The sequence below is a fragment of the Microcebus murinus genome, chromosome 5 (assembly GCF_040939455.1).
Source record: "Microcebus murinus isolate Inina chromosome 5, M.murinus_Inina_mat1.0, whole genome shotgun sequence".
NCBI lineage: Eukaryota > Metazoa > Chordata > Mammalia > Primates > Cheirogaleidae > Microcebus > Microcebus murinus.
The window spans coordinates 107,255,095-107,272,012 of record NC_134108.1 but is presented as its reverse complement, the minus strand read 5'-3'; the positions used below and the strand labels follow the sequence as shown (position 1 = coordinate 107,272,012).

Sequence of the window (16,918 nt, the reverse complement as noted above, 5' to 3'; positions counted from 1 at the left end):
CAGAGTGAACTTTCAGGCAAGTGGCTCATTCTCACAGCATGCCAGCCTAGGGGGCCTCTGGCTACAACTTAGCTTGAGGCGGATTGAGCAAATGAAGGTGGGCCTGGGCTGATGGGGCTCCTGGTGTGGACTGAGACGGGAGGGCGGGGAGCAGAATGGAGGCGGGGCAGGAGCTCCGGGAGAAGAGAGCTTTTAGGAACTGAGGGTGAGCAGGGGCAGAGCGACAGCCATCCTCTACGCAGCGGCCGCGGCGTGCCGGGCACTGTTCTGAGCACTTGACTCACGGAACCTCATTTCATCCCCTCGCCAACACCATGCGACGGCGTGTCGTCATCCCAATCGACAGACGGGAGTGGTGCATGGAGAGGCCGAGTGACTCCCGCACAGTCCCACAGCCAGTGAGAGCTGGCCTTAATGCGCTCCAGCTCCCGCGGGCTCCACCCTCAGCGTGCGGAACTTCGCACAGGAGGGCGTGGACCCTTGCGTGGAGCAGGGCGAGTCCCGCAGCCTCTTGCCCTGCCCGCCTCCCCCAGCAGAGCCCATGGCATGGCGGTGTGGGTCGGGGACAGGAGATGGAAAGGCAATGACAAATGCCAGGAAAGTGGCTGGACCACCGCATTCGCCCAGGGCAGTTGGGGTCTTTGGACAGGTCCCTCATTTCCTCCTTCCCCTGCAGTCCCTGGAACCAGAGTCTGGGCCCCCAGAGGGGCGTTGGCATCAAAATCACAGGGGTCCCCCCAGTCTCCGCTCAGCCGCGGGCGGGCACGTTGCTGCCCTCGGGGCCTCAGAGACCAAGCTAGTCCCACAGGCAGGGGCTCTGCAGGAGGAGGCCGGCGACTGCTCCACACCTGCCTTTGAGCTGCAAGAAAAAGGGTCTCTCCCCAGGCCCCAGTGCAGGAGACAGGGGAGGAAACTCCAGGCAGGGCCCCTCTGGGCTGCCTTGCGTGCTGCCGGCCCCCCAGTGCCTGGCGCAGAGAAACACTCAGAAGGTACTACTGCGTTAGGGGACCAGCTAAGGCACCCGGTCCTTGCCAGAGTCCTCCCGAGTTGGGGGAGGGCTGCGGGGCGGCGGGGGGTGGGGGTGGGGCAGGAGGAAGGACCGACAGACAGCTGGGCGCAGGCTCCCCTCGCTGGGCACAGGCTCCCTCGCCTTGCCAGGGACTCGCACAGCACAACCCAGAGGGAGCGGTGCCCACGCCCGTCTGCCCTGTGAATCAGCTGGGACCTTCCAAACATGCCAAGCCCCAGACCGATAAATCATGTTTCTGGGGTTTCTGTACTTTTGAAACTCCCTATGTGATCCCAAAGTGAAGACAAGCTCGGAACCCCTGGTCAGGGCTTTTTATACTTTTTCAAAGCCCTTCCATATCCACTTTCTCATTTTAACTGCGAATTAAATTAAATCTGCCTATTTCATAGGTGTGTGTGTGTGTGTGTGTGTGTGTGAACTTTATCAGATTATAAAAGCGAGCTGTACTCCCTGCAGAAATTTGAGAAACAAAGCTATGACGAGGCCTTGCTGAGGCAGGGACACATTAAGTAACTCTCCCACGGTCCCGGAGCTACCAAGTGGCAGAGCCAGGATTTGAGCCCAGGGCAGGGATGGAGCCCTGCCGCCAGGTTGCGTGGGGGCTGGAGGGCCGAGGGTGCCCAGGGCGGGCGCGTGTCTGGGCCGCTGTGAGAGGAGGGCTCGGCAGGGGCCGGAGGGCTGTTTTCCATGCTGTCCCTGTGTCTGCCGCAGGAGAATGGCGCCCAACGCCACGTTCGCTCCCCGCCCGGCCGCCGCCGCGCCCGAGCGACTGCTCCGCCCCGTCTTTGCCGGGCTCTGCGGGGCCGTCCTGCTGGCGGGGCTGCTGGCCAACGGGCTCCTGCTGCTGGTGGTGGGCCGGGGCCCCGGCGCCCGCTCCCCGCTCCTCGCGCTGACCAACAGCCTCATGGTGAACGTCACACTGTCCGACCTGCTCTTCCTGGGCTGCGTGGTGCCCGTGCTGCTGCTGAGCTTCCTGCGGCACGACTGGTGGCTGGGCCCTGCCATCTGCACCACCAGCCAGGCCGCCAACACGGCCACCATGTTCTGCACCTTCTACAGCATGGTGGCCACAGCTCTTCTGCGCCACGTGGCTGTGGCCCGGCCTGACGTGGGCCTACCAGCCGGCCGGGGCACCCGCTTGCTGCTCTGTGGGGCCATGTGGGGCCTGGGCCTCGCCGCCTCCCTGCCCAACTGGCTGTTCCAGCGGGTGGCGGTGGAGGAGGGGACGGCGGGGGCCCCCACCACCCGGGCCTGCCTCCTGCTCCTGAGCCCCGCTCAGACCTCCTGCTACTTCGCCCTGCTGGGAGCGCTGGCCTTCCTGCCCTGCCTGCTGGGGCTGGGCTGCTCCTTCAGCCACGTGCGCTGGCTCCTGTGGACGCGGCCGCGAGGTCCCACGGGGGAGAGCGCCCGGGAGCACCAAGAGAACACAGGGCTCATCCTGGTGGTGCTGCTGGTGTTCGTGCTGATGTGGGGCCCCTGCTCCGTGCTGGGCTATGCGGCGGCCGTGGGCCTCCTGCCCGCCACGCCCCAGGCGTTTGTGGCCTCCAGCCTCTCCTCCATCCTGGCCGCCTCCAACTGTGCCGTCAGCCCCGTCCTCTGCTTCTGCCTCTCCCGCCCCTTCCGGGCAGGGCTCAGGGACCTCTTCTGCAGGCTGCTGACAGCCAGGCGTCCCAGAGGTGTGGGAGGGGCAGCCACGGGGCTGCAGAGCGTCCAGCCTGGCCAGGAGAGGGCCCCGGGAGGCCCACGGGGCCCGGTGGGGGTCTGAGAGGCCAGGGTGATGGGAGGGCTGAGTTTCCAGGGAGATGGAAAGACCCTCGGTGACCTTAGAGCCCCCCACCCTGTATTGTACCTATGGGGACACTGAGACCCACAGAGGGCAGACCGCCCCACAGCAATGGCACGGCTCAGCCAGGGCTCAATCTGCAGATAACCGGGTCCTCCCCCCACTCTACCCTGAGGGTCAGAGACCTTTAGGATCTACTGTTTTCTAGTTGTGTGATCTTGAGCAAAGCCCTTAACCTCTCTGTGCCTCAGTTTTCTCGTCTGGAAAATGGGACAATGGTTATATGCACCTTCTTCACACGGATGTTATAAATTCACTAAACACAAGTAGGGTGCTTAGAAGAGTGTCTGGTGCTCAGTACGTACATGGGCACGTTGGTCATAGCTACTGTTATTGTTTTTATTAATTCAGGGGCATTCGAGGTGAGTGGATGAGAGGGTGGTGGGGGGGCTTCCAAAGGCAGAGGAATGATCTGGGCGCTGCAGCCCGAGGCCCTCCCTTCCGAAGGCCAGGGCTGGGGGACAGCCGCAGCCCGGGCGGGGGCTCAGGGCCCAGGTGTGCCTTTCAGCGCTCTCCCTTCTCTGCCCGCCCTCCCAGCTCTGTCCGCACAGGCCTTGGCCCAAGATGGGAATGAAAATAAAAAGTCAGCTATGAAGCCATGAGTCTGTGCCTGTGAATGTCAGAATGTCTTCCCCGCGGTGTCTCTTCCCCAGGTGGCCGGGGCAGGGGTCCCTTTTAAGGCCTTCTCCTTCTCTCCAGAGCCCAGGCTGGGGGCTCCATCCTCCCCAGCCCCGGCCTCCCTGGAGCAGCCCCCAGGCTTCTGTGTGGGCCCGGGCACCAGGGACACTGTCTCTGCCGAAATCTCCAAACAGCACGTTCCACCTGGTAATGGCGTTACCAGCTACACACACTGCACACACATGCACACACACGTGTACACACACACACACACACACACACACACGCGCGCGCCCTGACTGTGTGGTAAAAAGCTTGGGAAACGTTGTGTTGAACCAAGTCAAACTGGAATCTTTGCTGTAGGACTTATCAGAGGCTTGAAAATCCTACAGGCCATTTAGACTCTCTGAGAGGGGCTCACTCAGGCGGTTTCCCAAACTCATGCCAGGGAGCCAGCGTGCTGTGGCGCACAGCTTGGGAAGGAACCCGGGAGTGAAGCTACAGTGTCGGGCAAGAGACGCCCTCGGTATCCTGTCCTGTCCCGGGGCAGCAGCTGTGAGCCTCGGTCTGTCTGCCAGGCAGGCGTCTCCTCCCGACACGTTCCCACGGCGCCCACGCGGAGGTTATGGGAACTTCCCTTCTCCCGAGCTGCCACCCGCCCCGTTCCCGCTCAAAGCATATCGGAATGCAAGTCAGAGGGGCGTCTAATTATAGGGACAGCCGTGAATCAGCTCTAATTTACTATAAAATCATAAGAAGTAAACAAGTCCCAAACTTTGGTATAATTAGTACTGAATTCCTCGTGAGGTGCAGGTTGGGCATGGCTGCCTGGAGGGCCAATCTGAGAACAAACTTGCCTGGAAAAGGGACAAGTCCCCTTCTGCTGTGATCCTGGCCCCTGAGGACCACAGGCATTTACATGTGAAGAGGGACGGGGGTGGGGGGGAATGGGGTGGAAAAACATGTACCTAAAGCACGGTGGGTCCTGGCACGTGTCACAGGGTCTTGGGCACACACCTACCTGTCACTCCGGCCACACGATGGTCCTGCGAGGGGGAGCAATGGCCCCTTGCTTGGGGGCAGTAACTTGTCGTGGGCTCGTGGCCTGTGAGTCATCACGCCGGGCCAGGAGCCCCCTTTAGTGCCCACAGCCTCCAGCCCCTCCTGTCGGCTCGGCGTCGGTGCCCCACGATGGCAGCACTTCCTCGCTCACTGCCCCAGCGCAGGGGACCCGAGCGCACGGCTCTGTGCGTGAGTCTCCGACGCCTGAGGGGGCCTGGCGCTGACAGTCAGTGAGGACTTGATGTGAGGCGAGTGATCACGTGCTAGGACGTGATGGTGTCGCCTCTCCACCCCCTGCTTCGCTCAGAGCAAACACCACAGGCCTCACCACGGACTGGACGGCCCCCAGCCCCCTCCCGCACTTGCCTTCCTCACGCAGCTGCGGCCCCTGCGCCTGCAAACGCCCTCTTCCGCGATGGGCATCAGCGCGGCCCCTGGTCTCATTTCTGTGGGCTGTCCTCCCTGCCACCTCCCCAGAGAGGCCCTCCCTGAGCCCTCACCTAGAACATCCCCCGCCACTGCCCAGCCCCATCGTCTCTGCTCTTCCTCGCCACACCCGGAACGGCGCGATTAGCCCGTTTGTTTGCACGTTTGCTGTTTGTCCCTAGCTCACTGCGCGCTTGCTGCAGGCCCGCGGGGGCACGGGCCGCCCCAGTGCCCGGCAGAGCCCGGCGCGGCGCCCACCCAGGGAGCCCTGCTGGACAAGAGCACGAAGGGCGAGAGGGCAGAGCACCCGGACCCGCAGCGCAGCGACATCTGCACTGCGTTTGTCGGAGGAGAAAGAAAAGCAAGGGACTTTACTAAAAGAACCAAATTTACTTCGGATTAAGGCAAAGTCCACACAGAGATTGTCTCAGAGACGGCACAGGACCAGACACCGTGGAAACACCACCGTCATGCATGACAGGGAGGTGGGGCCGGGCGGCGGATGGGGCCTGTTGCCACCCAGCACAGGGACCAGTGGGCTGAGGAGCCCCATGCACAAGAGGGACTGGCATGCGTGGCCCGCCCCTGGTGGGCCCAGCGCGACAGCCGCCTTCCCGCCCGCCCGCGGCAGGGGCAAGGGCTGGGCTCAGCGCCGAGCCCTCGGAAGAAGGGCCAGGGTGTGTCTGGGGCGGTGAGTGAGACGGGGAGACCCTAGAGCCAAGACGGCCTGGGTGAGCGGTCACATCTGTTAGAGTGGGTGGCGGGGACTGGGCGTGGGATGGATGGACCCTCTGAGGACGTCAGAGCCAGAGGAAAGCTGGGACTGTCTGGCCAACCCTCTACCACACCTGTGGAAACTGAGGCCCCAAAGCAGAAGGGCCGTGCGTGGGCTCCCACAGCAGGCAGGGACGTGGAAGTCTCGTGTCCAGGGCAGAGGGCAAAGAGCGGGGCACTCGGGCACTGGGGCAGGGCTGCTCCTTGCTGGGGCCCCAGGCGGGCAGAGCAGAGGGTGCCAGGGGCCCGGAGCTGCCTGTGGACCTGCCAGTCTAGAACTGATGCCACCCTGGGCTTGAGAGGCACCGCCAAGGACTCCGCTGAAACCCCATTTCAGGCCCACCCTGTGGCCCAAGGTCCACCATCACAGCCCCCCACGCTCCCCGGGGCTCTCATTGCACAGTGTCCCTGGGAGGGGTCACGAGAAACAGGGCACAGGATAGATAATGGGCGGGGGCCAGGGATAGGAGTGGACACCACTGGAGGATGGGGGAGGAGGCCAAGCCCAGGCTTCAGGGACAGGTGAGCAATGTAGAGATGTCTGGGGTGTGGGGGACCCCAGTTGTTTTTCACACCTCTGGCTGGGCTAGAGCCAAGTGTTGGGGAAGAAGAGAAGAGCTGGGATCCAGACCTGTGCCCCTACCACGACCTGTACCCCCCAACTTCCCAGGCTTGGGCAGTAAGTGGGGCAGGAAATTGAACAGGGGTCTCCAGTGGTCCCCTGCCGGCCTCCCAGCACACGGATGTCCCAAAGGCCAGGCGGGCCGTCAGAGGGGGTCTGGGGACTCTGCCTACCATTCTACTGGCCTCCCCCAGGCCCCGGCCAGCTGCCTGCTGTGGACTGGGCTCAGATGTGCGTGTGCAGGGGGGAGGCGGGGGGCGTGCGGGCTGGGGACTGCGGGGGGGAGTGTGCTGGTGCCGCGGGCGGGGGCCGAGGGCGGATGCCCTGTGCCTTCATGTAGGACACCAGCTGGTCGGGGATCTCGGCCAGCACGTCCCGGGCCAGGCGGGCCATGCTCAGCACATGGTTGCCTGTGCGGTCCACGTAGTCCCGGAAGGGCACGAACTGGTGAGGGAGAAGGCGGGGTCAGGCGGGAAAGCAGAGCCAGGCAGTGCCTCCCGCTGCACCCCCAGATCGCCAGGCCTGGGGTCATGTCCCCACCCCACCCCCAGCCTCTGCTCTCTTTACTTAACCCCCCCCCTTGGTGAGTTCCCTGACTGTGTCACAGTCACTTTTCCTTCATTCACCCAACAAATAGTCACTGAGCACCTGTTCCACGCCAAGACACACCACGGAACGAGATTCCCTGGTGGCTGAGGTCTCAGCAGCAGGCGGGGCACCCGGCAGGTGCTCAGGCAACACGGACCCAGACCCCTGAGCTCTGTGGCACGAGCCTCCCTTCTCCGCAGAGCCCTCTCTGTCCCTGGCCTCTCTTCTCCCCTTGTCTCTCTGGGGCTAATCTGGCGACACCTGAAGCCAGGCCGCCCTGGCCTCCTCCCTCACGGCCACCGCCACCACCGCCGGGACCTGGCGTGGGGCTGGGCCCCCTCCCAGACTACTGGCCCTGGCTCCCAGCCCCGTCTTTGGCACCCAACCTAGGATACTCTCTTTAAACCCAGGAGGGTTTGGAGAATGCCAGTTTTTCATTCCCCGTGTCCTAAGCTCTAGGCCCGTCCTCAGGAGACCCCGAGGGATGTGCTCGCTGAGGGGCGCCTGCCCGGCTAGCTGGGAGCGCCCCGAGGACGGAGACCCTTGTGCTCATCACTTTGCACCCTACGTGGGGATGTGAAGACATCGATTCAGTTAACCGAGGGCCCCTGCTCTTGCAGAGGGCCACTGCACTAAAGACACCCCTCCACCTTCAAGGGGTTTGGCAGCTCACTGTGAAGCCTGCCAGGCGGGAACGACAGAAAGCCGGTGACCCCGAGGCCTGGGGGCTCAGGGAGGGCTGGCAGAGTGTTCTGGGTCATGTTCGGGCTGAGTCTTGGACCTGGCAGGGAGGGGTCCAGCCCAGAGAGAAGTGCGGCCTGAGGACTGAGTCCTGTTCCCTTCTGCGGTGGCCAGGCCACTTTAAGCTTCCAGTGCCTCCCTGCAGGGCCCTTCCCCAGGGAAGCCCTTCTGGGGGCGTGAGGCCAGCCCGGCTAGATGGGCTCCTGGGTTTCCCACGTGGCAGGCGGTGTCTGGGCTTCACCTGGACGATGTCCCGTTCGGCCAGCTTCCCCCGGGAGGAGATCCGTACGTCGTCACCGTCTAGCTCCACCATGGCTGTGGGGGGAGGGGCAGCAAGGGGGAGGGGCATTAGGGTGGACAGCTGGGCCTGGCGGGACTTGTCCTCCAATCCCAGCCCAATCCAGGGCAGGGACCACTGGCCCACAGCCCCATGTTGGAGATGAGGAAACTGAGGCTGGGAGACAGGAGGAGCCTAGCCAGGTGAGCCTCAGACTCCTGGCTCAGTGCTCCAGCTCCCCACCCTCCCAGGCTCCCAGGGCTGGGGGACAAGGCTGACTCAGGCCTCCTCCCCGCAGCTTGGGGCCAGGGCGTGGGCACACACCCCGACCTGACACGCCCCTCCCGCACAAACAAACACACCCCACGCCTGCACACTCACCCAGACAGTCGCACACGCCCAGGCGTGAGCGCTGGCTCTTTGGGAAGGGCCCTCTCCAGGGGCCTGGGCCGCTGGGGAAGCCCCGGGTGGGGCTGGTGGTGGGGACAGAGAGTGGGGAGCGGGCGGGACTCACCGTCGAACTCTGCCTGGCCCACGCCGACGATGATGATGGACATGGGCAGTTTGGCAGCCTGGGAGACGGCAGGGCATGGGAAGGTTGGGCCCAACGAGGGGCCAGTTGAAAGAAAGGAGAGGTCACAGGTCAAAACAAGAGAGGCCAGGACAGGGAAGAAATTGGGGCGGGGACATGGAGAGACAGAGAAGCACAGGAAAGGGGTGGGGTCAGGGAGGGGTCAGAGAGAAAGACCAAGGGATACCAAGGTGGGCCGGAAGAGGAGAGGGAAGGAGGGGGAGGATTTGGGTCCCAGGTCTGCTTCTGCGAGCCACCCGTCCCCTCCTCTGCCACGTAGGGCCCTCTTTTACGTGGTTCTGAGGATGGCCAGCGCTGCTGCAGCGGGCGCCTTCCACAGGGAGGCGGGCAGTGAGCCGTGTCCCCAGGCTCCCCGCCCCGGCCGCCCACCTGCTCTGCCTGACCAGGCCAGTGGGGCCCTGGCGCAGCAGACGGCTGGGGAGGGAGCCGCCTGCGGTGGTAGAGAGGTGGGCACAGGGCTCACCAGCCAGGTCCCCCGCCCGGCCTTCCCGCGAGTCCCCGGAGACTCCAGCCAGAGCCAGGAGCTGGGCGAGGGCAGCAGGTTTGAAGGGGTGGGGGGGAGAAGCCACCCCCCAATCCACCCCCCAGTGTATCCCTAAGGTGGGAGGAAGAGACCCCTCAAACTGCGCCCAGCCACGCCTCCCCCCGGCCTGCCGTCCTCGCTCACGTTGACGATGGCCTCCTTGGTCTGCGCCATGTCGGAGATGACGCCGTCCGTGATGATGAGCAGCACCGAGTACTGGGAGCCGTCCTGCACGGCCGCCGCGTTCCTGCGCAGGGCGGGCGCGGCTGAGGTCTGCCGGGCGCTCGGGCAGGCTCCCCCCCAGCACCCAGAACACTATGGGGAACAGCTCCTGGGGAGGGGCTCTTCGGGTCAGGGCTCCTTGGAAAGCAAGTCCACAGGGAGAGGCCGGGTGGAAACGGAGGCCTGTGAGCTGCCGGGAGGGAGCCCGGGCCGGCACTCACCTGGCCACGTGGGTGACCACGGGGGCGAAGTTGGTGGGGCCATAGAGCTGCACGGTGCGCAGGCTGCGGTGGTACGCCTCCAGGATGCCGTCGATGCCGCAGCACGAGGGGTTCTCCTGGTTGCCGTTCTGGGGGCACAGCGGGGGCGGGGAGGTGGGGGGTGCCGGGACAGAGCCGGCCGGGAGGCCTGTGGCCCGGGTGGTGGGCAGGGCAGGGGCGCCCAGGGCCCCCTGAGGGCAGCGATGCTTCGGGTGAGCACGTCCAAGCCCCTCTTTGCCCCCCTCCCTCACCTGCTCAAAAACGCCCCGAGAGCCACCACGCCCTAAAATGACCGCTGGGTCTGAGCGACTCAGGAAAGACCTGCCGCTGATGTGGCCTCGGGTGTCCTGTGCCCGGCTTAGGGCCTGGCGCTCCCGGACACGCGGGGCCATCCGCTGCGACTTAGGGCCTCCAGCTCACACGGACGAGGGAGGGGCTGAGCAGTTATCTCCCAGGGCCGGGACCCCCACATTCTGCGTCACCCCAGGGAGCCCACCTCACCCCACCTCAGCACCAGCTCGGGAGCTGCTGGAATACCTGCGCTTGCTCACCCCAGCCCACACCCCTTGTCCTCTTTCTGGGCCCGGGGCATGGGCCGGCCACAGCTCCCCTCCACCTGCCCCTGCCTCAGGAACAAGGAGGCCAGAGCCAGCTGGGTGGCCTCAGGCCTAGACGGGAGGCGTTTGCGAGGGGCGGGGAGTGGGTTTCTGGAGGCCTCACTAGGAGACCCCTATGCGCCGCAGGTGGCCCACCCACAGGGGCTGCGACCACGTCCGGGCTCAGAGGGTGGGACATCTTCCCCGCACCCCGCCTGGCCGGCCCTCAGCCCCTCCCACCAGCAGGGCCTCCTACCAGCGGGAACTCATGGGACACCCTGCCATCGGGGGGCAGCTTGGCCCCGAAGCCCAGGGCGGGGAACATCTTGTCGCTGTCGTAGTGCTGGATGATCTCCCCGACGGCGGTCAGCGCCAGCGCGTAGGCGTTCAGCTGGTAGGGGCTCATGTAGTGCAGGGACGTGGACTGCGAGGGGTTTCCTGCGGCAAGGACGCGGGACGGCTGCGGCCTGGACGCTCCGAGCACCCCAGGTTCAGCATGCAGAAGCGGGTGTCCAGGGCACCCCACTTTCATCATCCCGGACTCCTCTTTCTTGCCCCGCACTCTCCCCTTCAGCAAATCCTGGCTGCCGAGCCTTCGGAGCAGACCCAGAACGCCACCGCCTCCCCCCTCGGTACCCCCACCCTGCCTGCTCTCCCTGCCCCCGGGGGCCGCCCACACCCAGCACGCCGGCCAGTGGGCTGGCAGACCTGCCAGGCCGCCGTGCCCCTCTCTGCTCTTGTCACCAACGCTCCCATCTCACCCAGGACAAAACCCGGAGTCCTTGTGGGAGCCCCCAAGGCCCTGTAGCACCTGGCCCCAGTCACCTCTCATCTCCTGCCACCCTCCCTGTCCCTCCCTCAGTCCCAGCCTCACGCCCTTCCTGCCTCAGGACCTTGGCAACGGCTGTTCCCTCTGCCCGGGACACTTTTCCCCAGGTGAGGTCTCTGCTCAAGGGCCATCTGCTCACTGTGGTCTTCCCTGAGCAGCCTGTTAAAAGCTACAGCCTTCCCAATCCTCCCCATCCCTCTTCCTGCCTTGATTTTCCCCCTTGTCACCACTAATATAGTCCATATTTACTTTTTTGTTCACTAATAAGATGCAGTTCGGCAAACTGCCCAGGTACCAAGCCTATGGCTATGTTCTACTGGCTGTGTGATCCTGCATAAGTACTTTAACTTCTCAGCCTCAGTCTCCTCATCTGTAAATGGGAATGATAGTTCCCACCTCATAGGACTGATGTGAGGATTAAACAGGAGTTATAATTATAACTATCATCATTGCTATTGTTACTAAGGTCCCTCCCAGCTCTGACGGCCCAACACAATACGATGCTGGGCCCTGCACCCATAAGAGGTTCCTGACACAGCTGGGCAGGGCGAGGCCTGGGCATTTCCGATTGGCGAAGAAACGAGCACTTAGCACCCTACCGGGGGGCCAGCAGCCAAGGAAGGCGGTAGTCCCGCTAACCGTGCACATTTTGGCGCCGTGCTCACTCCTAGAGACTTGGCCCCAGCCTCGCACTGGGAGGGAGGGAAGCCAGGGCAAGGCGAGGACGGGTCCCTGGGCTGGGCCCTGCCTCCCTGTGGACCAGACAGCTCGTGTGGCTGCAGTTCTCCCCTCTGGCCCAGGGGCTGGACGGCGCGGAGAAGGTGGGGTTTGATCCCGGTGGGCAACGGCCCTCATCCAGGGCTTTGCACAGGCCCGGAGCTCAGTGTCCCGCCCCCCGGGAGACTGGCCGCTCCTCCAGGGCAAGGCTGTGTTCAGGGCATAAGCCCCAGAGCCCAGAGTCCTTAGTGTCGGGGTCCCACCTGGGGATGCCGTTGCCACCTTGGTTGTGTCTTTGGTCCTCCAGGCCTAGGTACTGCCTCTTCAGTGAGGAAGAGGCCAGAGTCCCAGGGACACGGCTGCCAGCCGCCACACAGCCCGGAGAAGCCCTCCCCTCCGCCACCCGCCACCCGCCACTCACCATTGGAGGCAGTGAAATCGATGGCCACGGTGAAGTTGATCTGGGTCCTGGAAGGGGGAGGAGAGCAGGAGAGTCACCGGACAGACGCAGGGCTGGGGGCTGCACAGTGCAGGCGGGGAGGGAGAGACCTGCCTGCCACCTGGCCCCTGCCCTTCCAGTTCGGGGACACTGGGACCGGAGCGCCAGCTCTGCCCTCCTCGGAAGGACCGCCGCGGGCGCCACACGCGTGAGGCAGCGGGAAAGCCCTTTAGGACAAATTCGTTCTGCGTGGGCTCGTGGCTGTGATGTGTATGTCCCCCCCAGACCTGTCCCCTGGGCCACCCGTGTGTGCTGGGGGGGTTTGGGTCTCCCTGGATTTCTGGGTCAAATTTGGAGTCAGATTCAGGGTTAAAGCTCATTGACAAAACAGAGAGTCAAAGCGACATTAGGCATCTCCGGAGGAAAGAAGGAAACACCACTAGGAAGTTGTCCTGTCAAAACACCGAGCCTGAACTGACAGAGCCTCCACAGCTACTTCCCGTCATTCGCGGAAACACGGGGCTGGGGGCATGTGAAATGGCACCACAGGAGTGCAGCCAGCACAATCCAGTCCATGGGAATCGCCATGGGATCAGTGCCAGAGCCTCCCACTGGCTGGGCTGCTCAGGTCGGTCTGGACCGAGGGAATCAGGACCTCCTGGGGCTCTGCCTCGGCAAGCCGGGAGGAGCTGATCGATAAAAAGAGATTTAAGAGACGAATTCACCAATCGCAATATGGACCTTGCCTGGATTTTTGATTCCAAAAAAAACAATTAAGGCCGGGCGCGGTGGCTCATACCTGTAATCCTAGCACTCTGGGAGGCCGAGGCGGGTGGATCGTTTGAGCTCAGGAGTTCAAGACCAGCCTGAGCAAGAGCAAGACCCCGTAATAGAAAGAAATGACTGGGACAACTAACAATATATAGAAAAAATTAGCCGGGCATGGTGGCACATGCCTGTAGTCCCAGCTACTCGGGAGGCTGAAGCAGGAGGATTGCTTGAGCCCAGGAGTTTGAGGTTGCTGTGAGCTAGGCTGATGCCACGGCACTTTAGCCTGGGTAACAGAGTGAGACTCTGTCTCAAAAAAAAAAAAAAAAAAATTCAGTTCCGTTCCATGCTGGAAAAGGAGAATAAAAAAAAGAAGTAAAAACTTTTTAAATAAAAATAAATAAATAAAAACAATTAAAAACTTTATAAGACAATTAAGGAAATTTGAACACTAACTGATATTTGGTATTAATGAACTGTTCATGCTTTAGGTATGGCTATGGTATTGCAATTATATTTTAGAAAGAAAGCATTATATTTTAGGGACACATCGTGAAGTATTTGGGGACGATATGTGATGGCTGGGATTTGCTTCAAAATAACTGGATGTTGGGAGGCTGGGGTGGGAAGACTGCTTGAGCCCAGGAGTTCAAGGCCAGCCTGGGCAATGTACGAAGACCCTATCTCAAAACAATAAATAAAATAAAATACTTAAAATAACTGGGTGAAGGGGAGAGTGCATGGAGCAAGACTAGCCCTGAGTGGTAATTATTGAAGCTGGAGGAAGAGTACTTGGGATTGATTACACCTTTTCTCTACTTTTGCACATGTTTGAAATAAATTTTCCATAATAAAAAGTTAGATTTGGCAGATCCAAATTCAGGGTTGAAATTCTCCGAGGGCTTTGCTGTTCTAGGTTCTGCACCAGGTGCAGACAGAGCAAAGCTGACAGACATGAGTCCCTGATAAAGTCTAGTCCTGTGGTTCTCAGTGTAGAATTGCAAGGGGAGATTGTTTAAAAAGAAGATTCCAGGCTCCACCCCAGAGATGCCAATTCAGCTGGTCTGGAGTGGGGCCCCAGAACCTGCCTCTTTCACAAACATCCCCTGTCCTCATCCAGGGCTTCTGAGGAGGGGGTGCTGGGAATCACACTTGGGGAAACTCTGTTCTAGTGGTTCTCAGTGGAGGCCGTGGATGGTGTAAGCTGAGGCAGGCCTTCACTTTCCCTGCATGTAGCAGAAGGGCCTTCCCAGAAACCACAGCTCTCTCTCCACCTGACCACGGCTGAGCTGCTGCGTATGGGCCCCTCGGCCTCCAGGAAAGGTCAAGGACATGGTTAGCAGGAGACCCAAACCAGACTCTGCTGGCCACGGACAGTCCTCCCCACACTCTTTCCCATCTTCTGCTGGCTGGGGGCAGAGCATCCAGTGGAGTCCAGCCTCTAGGGGAAAAGGAGCCACAAGATAGCAAGAGCCTGGGTCCCTGAATGACTGTACGGATCCTCTCTCCACCCAACCCTGACATCCCACAGATGAAAAATAAACCTTTGTTTGCCTTAAGCCTTGAGGTTAGGGAATTAGGTGTTACAGCAGTTAGCCTAGTATATCCATCCGCTATTTGCTGTCATCTCTCAGTCTGGGATATAGAAGATAAGTCTTTGGTAGAGGAAGGGAGACATCTGGCCTGTGGGACTACAGCTGAGGGGCTCTTCCAAATACAGGGCGGGAGGAAAGGCAGGCCTTACTCCCTAACTGGTCTTCCCTGCTCTAGGTTCTGAAAAAGATCAGTGAAGAAAGCCACTAGAAAGCAGGTAGTTTGTGGGAAAATTACTCCCTGCAGCCTAGTCTCTGATGCCTAAGGGCAGAACACAGGCTGCCGAGCAACCAGCTCCTCCTCTGACGGGGAGGGGCAGAGGTGTTCATCCCTTTCCTCCTGGGTCCAGCTGGGCAGGAGAGGGAGGCCGGGGTCTCTAGGCAAAAGCCTCCATCGGCTTCGTGCCTGGACACGCATGCGGGGCTCTCCCTCCCTGGAGCCAGCTGACTCAGGCTCTCCCGAGAGTTTAAAGAGAGGGCTGGCTCTGGGGCTCTAACCTGCCCAGCAAGGATTGCACCAGCTTTGCCAGTAGCCAAGCCTCGGATGGCTCCTTTTATTTGTTTATTTTTCTGAGACAGGGTTTTGCTCTGTTGCCCGGGCTGGAGTGCAGTGGTGTCATCATAGCTCACTGCAACCTTGAATGCCTGGGCTTAAGTGATCCTTCTGCCTCAGCCTCCTGAGTAGCTGAGACTACAGGTGTGCACCACCATGACAGGCTAATTTTTAAATTTTTCTTGTAGAGATGGGGCAGTGGGGAAGCTGGTCTTGAACTCTTGGCCTCAAGCAATCCTCCCACCTTGGCCTCCTAAAGTCCTGGGATTACATGTGTGAGCCACTGTGCCCGGCAGGGCTCCTTCTCGGTGAGACCTCACAGCATCCAGCCTTTGCTTCCTCCGTCCTCATCTCCATCCCACCCACCGCACCCCAGGGGCGTGCAGGGCTCTGGGCGAGTTGCAAGGCGGCAGGGCCAGGCTTGTTCATTACTATGGAATGGAAGGCAGCATGTTATGGTACAAGGAGCCTTGCCACCATCTAGGCGTGTGGCTTTGGGCAAGTTATGTGCAATGGAGATAACTGTCCCGGCCCTGCCCACTGTGTTCTATGAGTTGGAGGCACTATGCAAATGAGAAGGATAAACAGGAGGAGGGCCGTTGAAAATTCCCACGTGCTATGGAATGTAAGGGGTGGCTGCTTCATGGGACAGAGAAGAGAGCAAGGGCAGGGTCTGAAGTGGGCTCACAGGAAGGACAAGAAGGGGCAGAGGAGCCCCTTGGGTACTCGGAGGGAGGGCGTGTGCTCAGTGGGGAGGAGAGCTTGCAACCTTGAGACTGTGAAGTTCAAAGCTGCAGGGAGCAGAGTCATGGGAAAGTGCGCATGGCTTCCCCGGGCCTGCCTTCTCCCTCCGCCCTGGAGAGCCAGGGAGCCAGGTGCCTGCTTGGCTGTGATGAGCCTTTGGCAGCCGCCCCTGCCTGTCTCCTTTCCAGACAGGTGCAGTCACTCACCTGCCTGCACCTGTGGGCCCTTGGCTGCCCACACCCTGACCTGGCACCTGTCCTGGCAGGGAGCAAGCCGGGCAGGCCCTCATCTTGTGTCAGGCTCTTTCCGTGAGCTGTTGGCCAGCGCCTTCTAGCCTCCCCACCTGTCTGGGTCTGGACACTGTCCCCTCTGTTTCTTCTTGCTCCTTAAACTCGTGTTTGACCTCCTGGTCCTGGCCCCAGGACCATCCCCTGGCTCATCCCCCAATCCCACTGCTCCTTACAGGTCCCTGATGACAGTGAGCAAGTTAATCACTGCCCCCATACCCCAACAGATCAGCGGTATCAGCAGCTGGAGCTGGGAGGACCCTTAAAACTTCCCTACTCCAATCTCTTTGTGTACAGAGGAGGAAATTGATACCCAGGGAGGGAAATGACCGGCCCAAAGTAATCCACCAAATTCATGGCAAAAATGGGCGAGAGCCTGAGCCCTCTCTCGCCTAACTCAGGGCTCTTTCCGCCTCCCCAGGCCCTTGGCTCTCTTTGCCATGGAGCTCCTACCACCTCCAGGTCCTATCTCTGCATGGGGACCTGCAGTGACCCAGGCCAGCCTCCTTGGCTTGGGAGTTCCCTCTGCAGCTGCTCGGGAGCCGGGGGTGTGCAGGGCTCTGGGCGAGTTGTCTCAGCCCAGAATCCAGGTCTGCTCAGAGCCCAGCGTCACGGGCTTCGGCCAGGGCTTCAAAGACGAAGGGTGTGGGGCCCCTTCCTCCCCCCCCAGGCCGATGAAACCGGCTTCGTCTCTCCTCACCCTCCTTTGATGTAGTCAAGGAAGGTACACTCTGACTCCACAGCAAAGGAAAGCAGGGTGACCTTGAAAACAAAAGGGAACTTGGTCAGCAGGGAACATGGGGTCAGGGGATGGT

At 61.4% G+C, this 16,918-nt stretch overlaps 2 protein-coding genes across 4 annotated transcripts in view; one reads left to right on the top strand and one right to left on the bottom strand.

Annotated features, from left to right (window-relative positions):
* The first annotated feature begins 1,745 nt into the window (after positions 1-1,745).
* Positions 1,746-2,795, top strand: LOC105861453 (galanin receptor type 2-like). The gene has a single exon (XM_012746949.3). It carries the CDS (start codon positions 1,746-1,748, stop codon positions 2,793-2,795), a length of 1,050 nt encoding a protein of 349 aa, XP_012602403.3.
* Positions 2,796-5,349: 2,554 nt separating this feature from the next.
* CPNE5 (copine 5) overlaps positions 5,350-16,918 on the bottom strand; it is an 87,844-nt gene continuing 76,275 nt past the window's right edge. For all 3 annotated transcript variants that reach the window (XM_012746908.2, XM_012746909.2, XM_020286966.2), the window contains 8 exons: positions 16,804-16,865; positions 12,142-12,188; positions 10,431-10,612; positions 9,540-9,667; positions 9,241-9,343; positions 8,496-8,553; positions 7,946-8,019; positions 5,350-6,819 (listed from right to left, as the gene is read on the bottom strand). In XM_012746908.2, the coding sequence (XP_012602362.1) occupies positions 6,601-6,819; positions 7,946-8,019; positions 8,496-8,553; positions 9,241-9,343; positions 9,540-9,667; positions 10,431-10,612; positions 12,142-12,188; positions 16,804-16,865 (873 nt within the window). In that variant the 3' untranslated portion in view covers positions 5,350-6,600. The remainder of the gene's footprint in view (positions 6,820-7,945; positions 8,020-8,495; positions 8,554-9,240; positions 9,344-9,539; positions 9,668-10,430; positions 10,613-12,141; positions 12,189-16,803; positions 16,866-16,918) is intronic.

Coding starts and splice junctions, on each gene's coding strand:
- LOC105861453 (XM_012746949.3), top strand. CDS start 1,746: ATGGCGCCCAACGCCACGTTCGCTCCCCGCCCGGCCGCCGCCGCGCCC.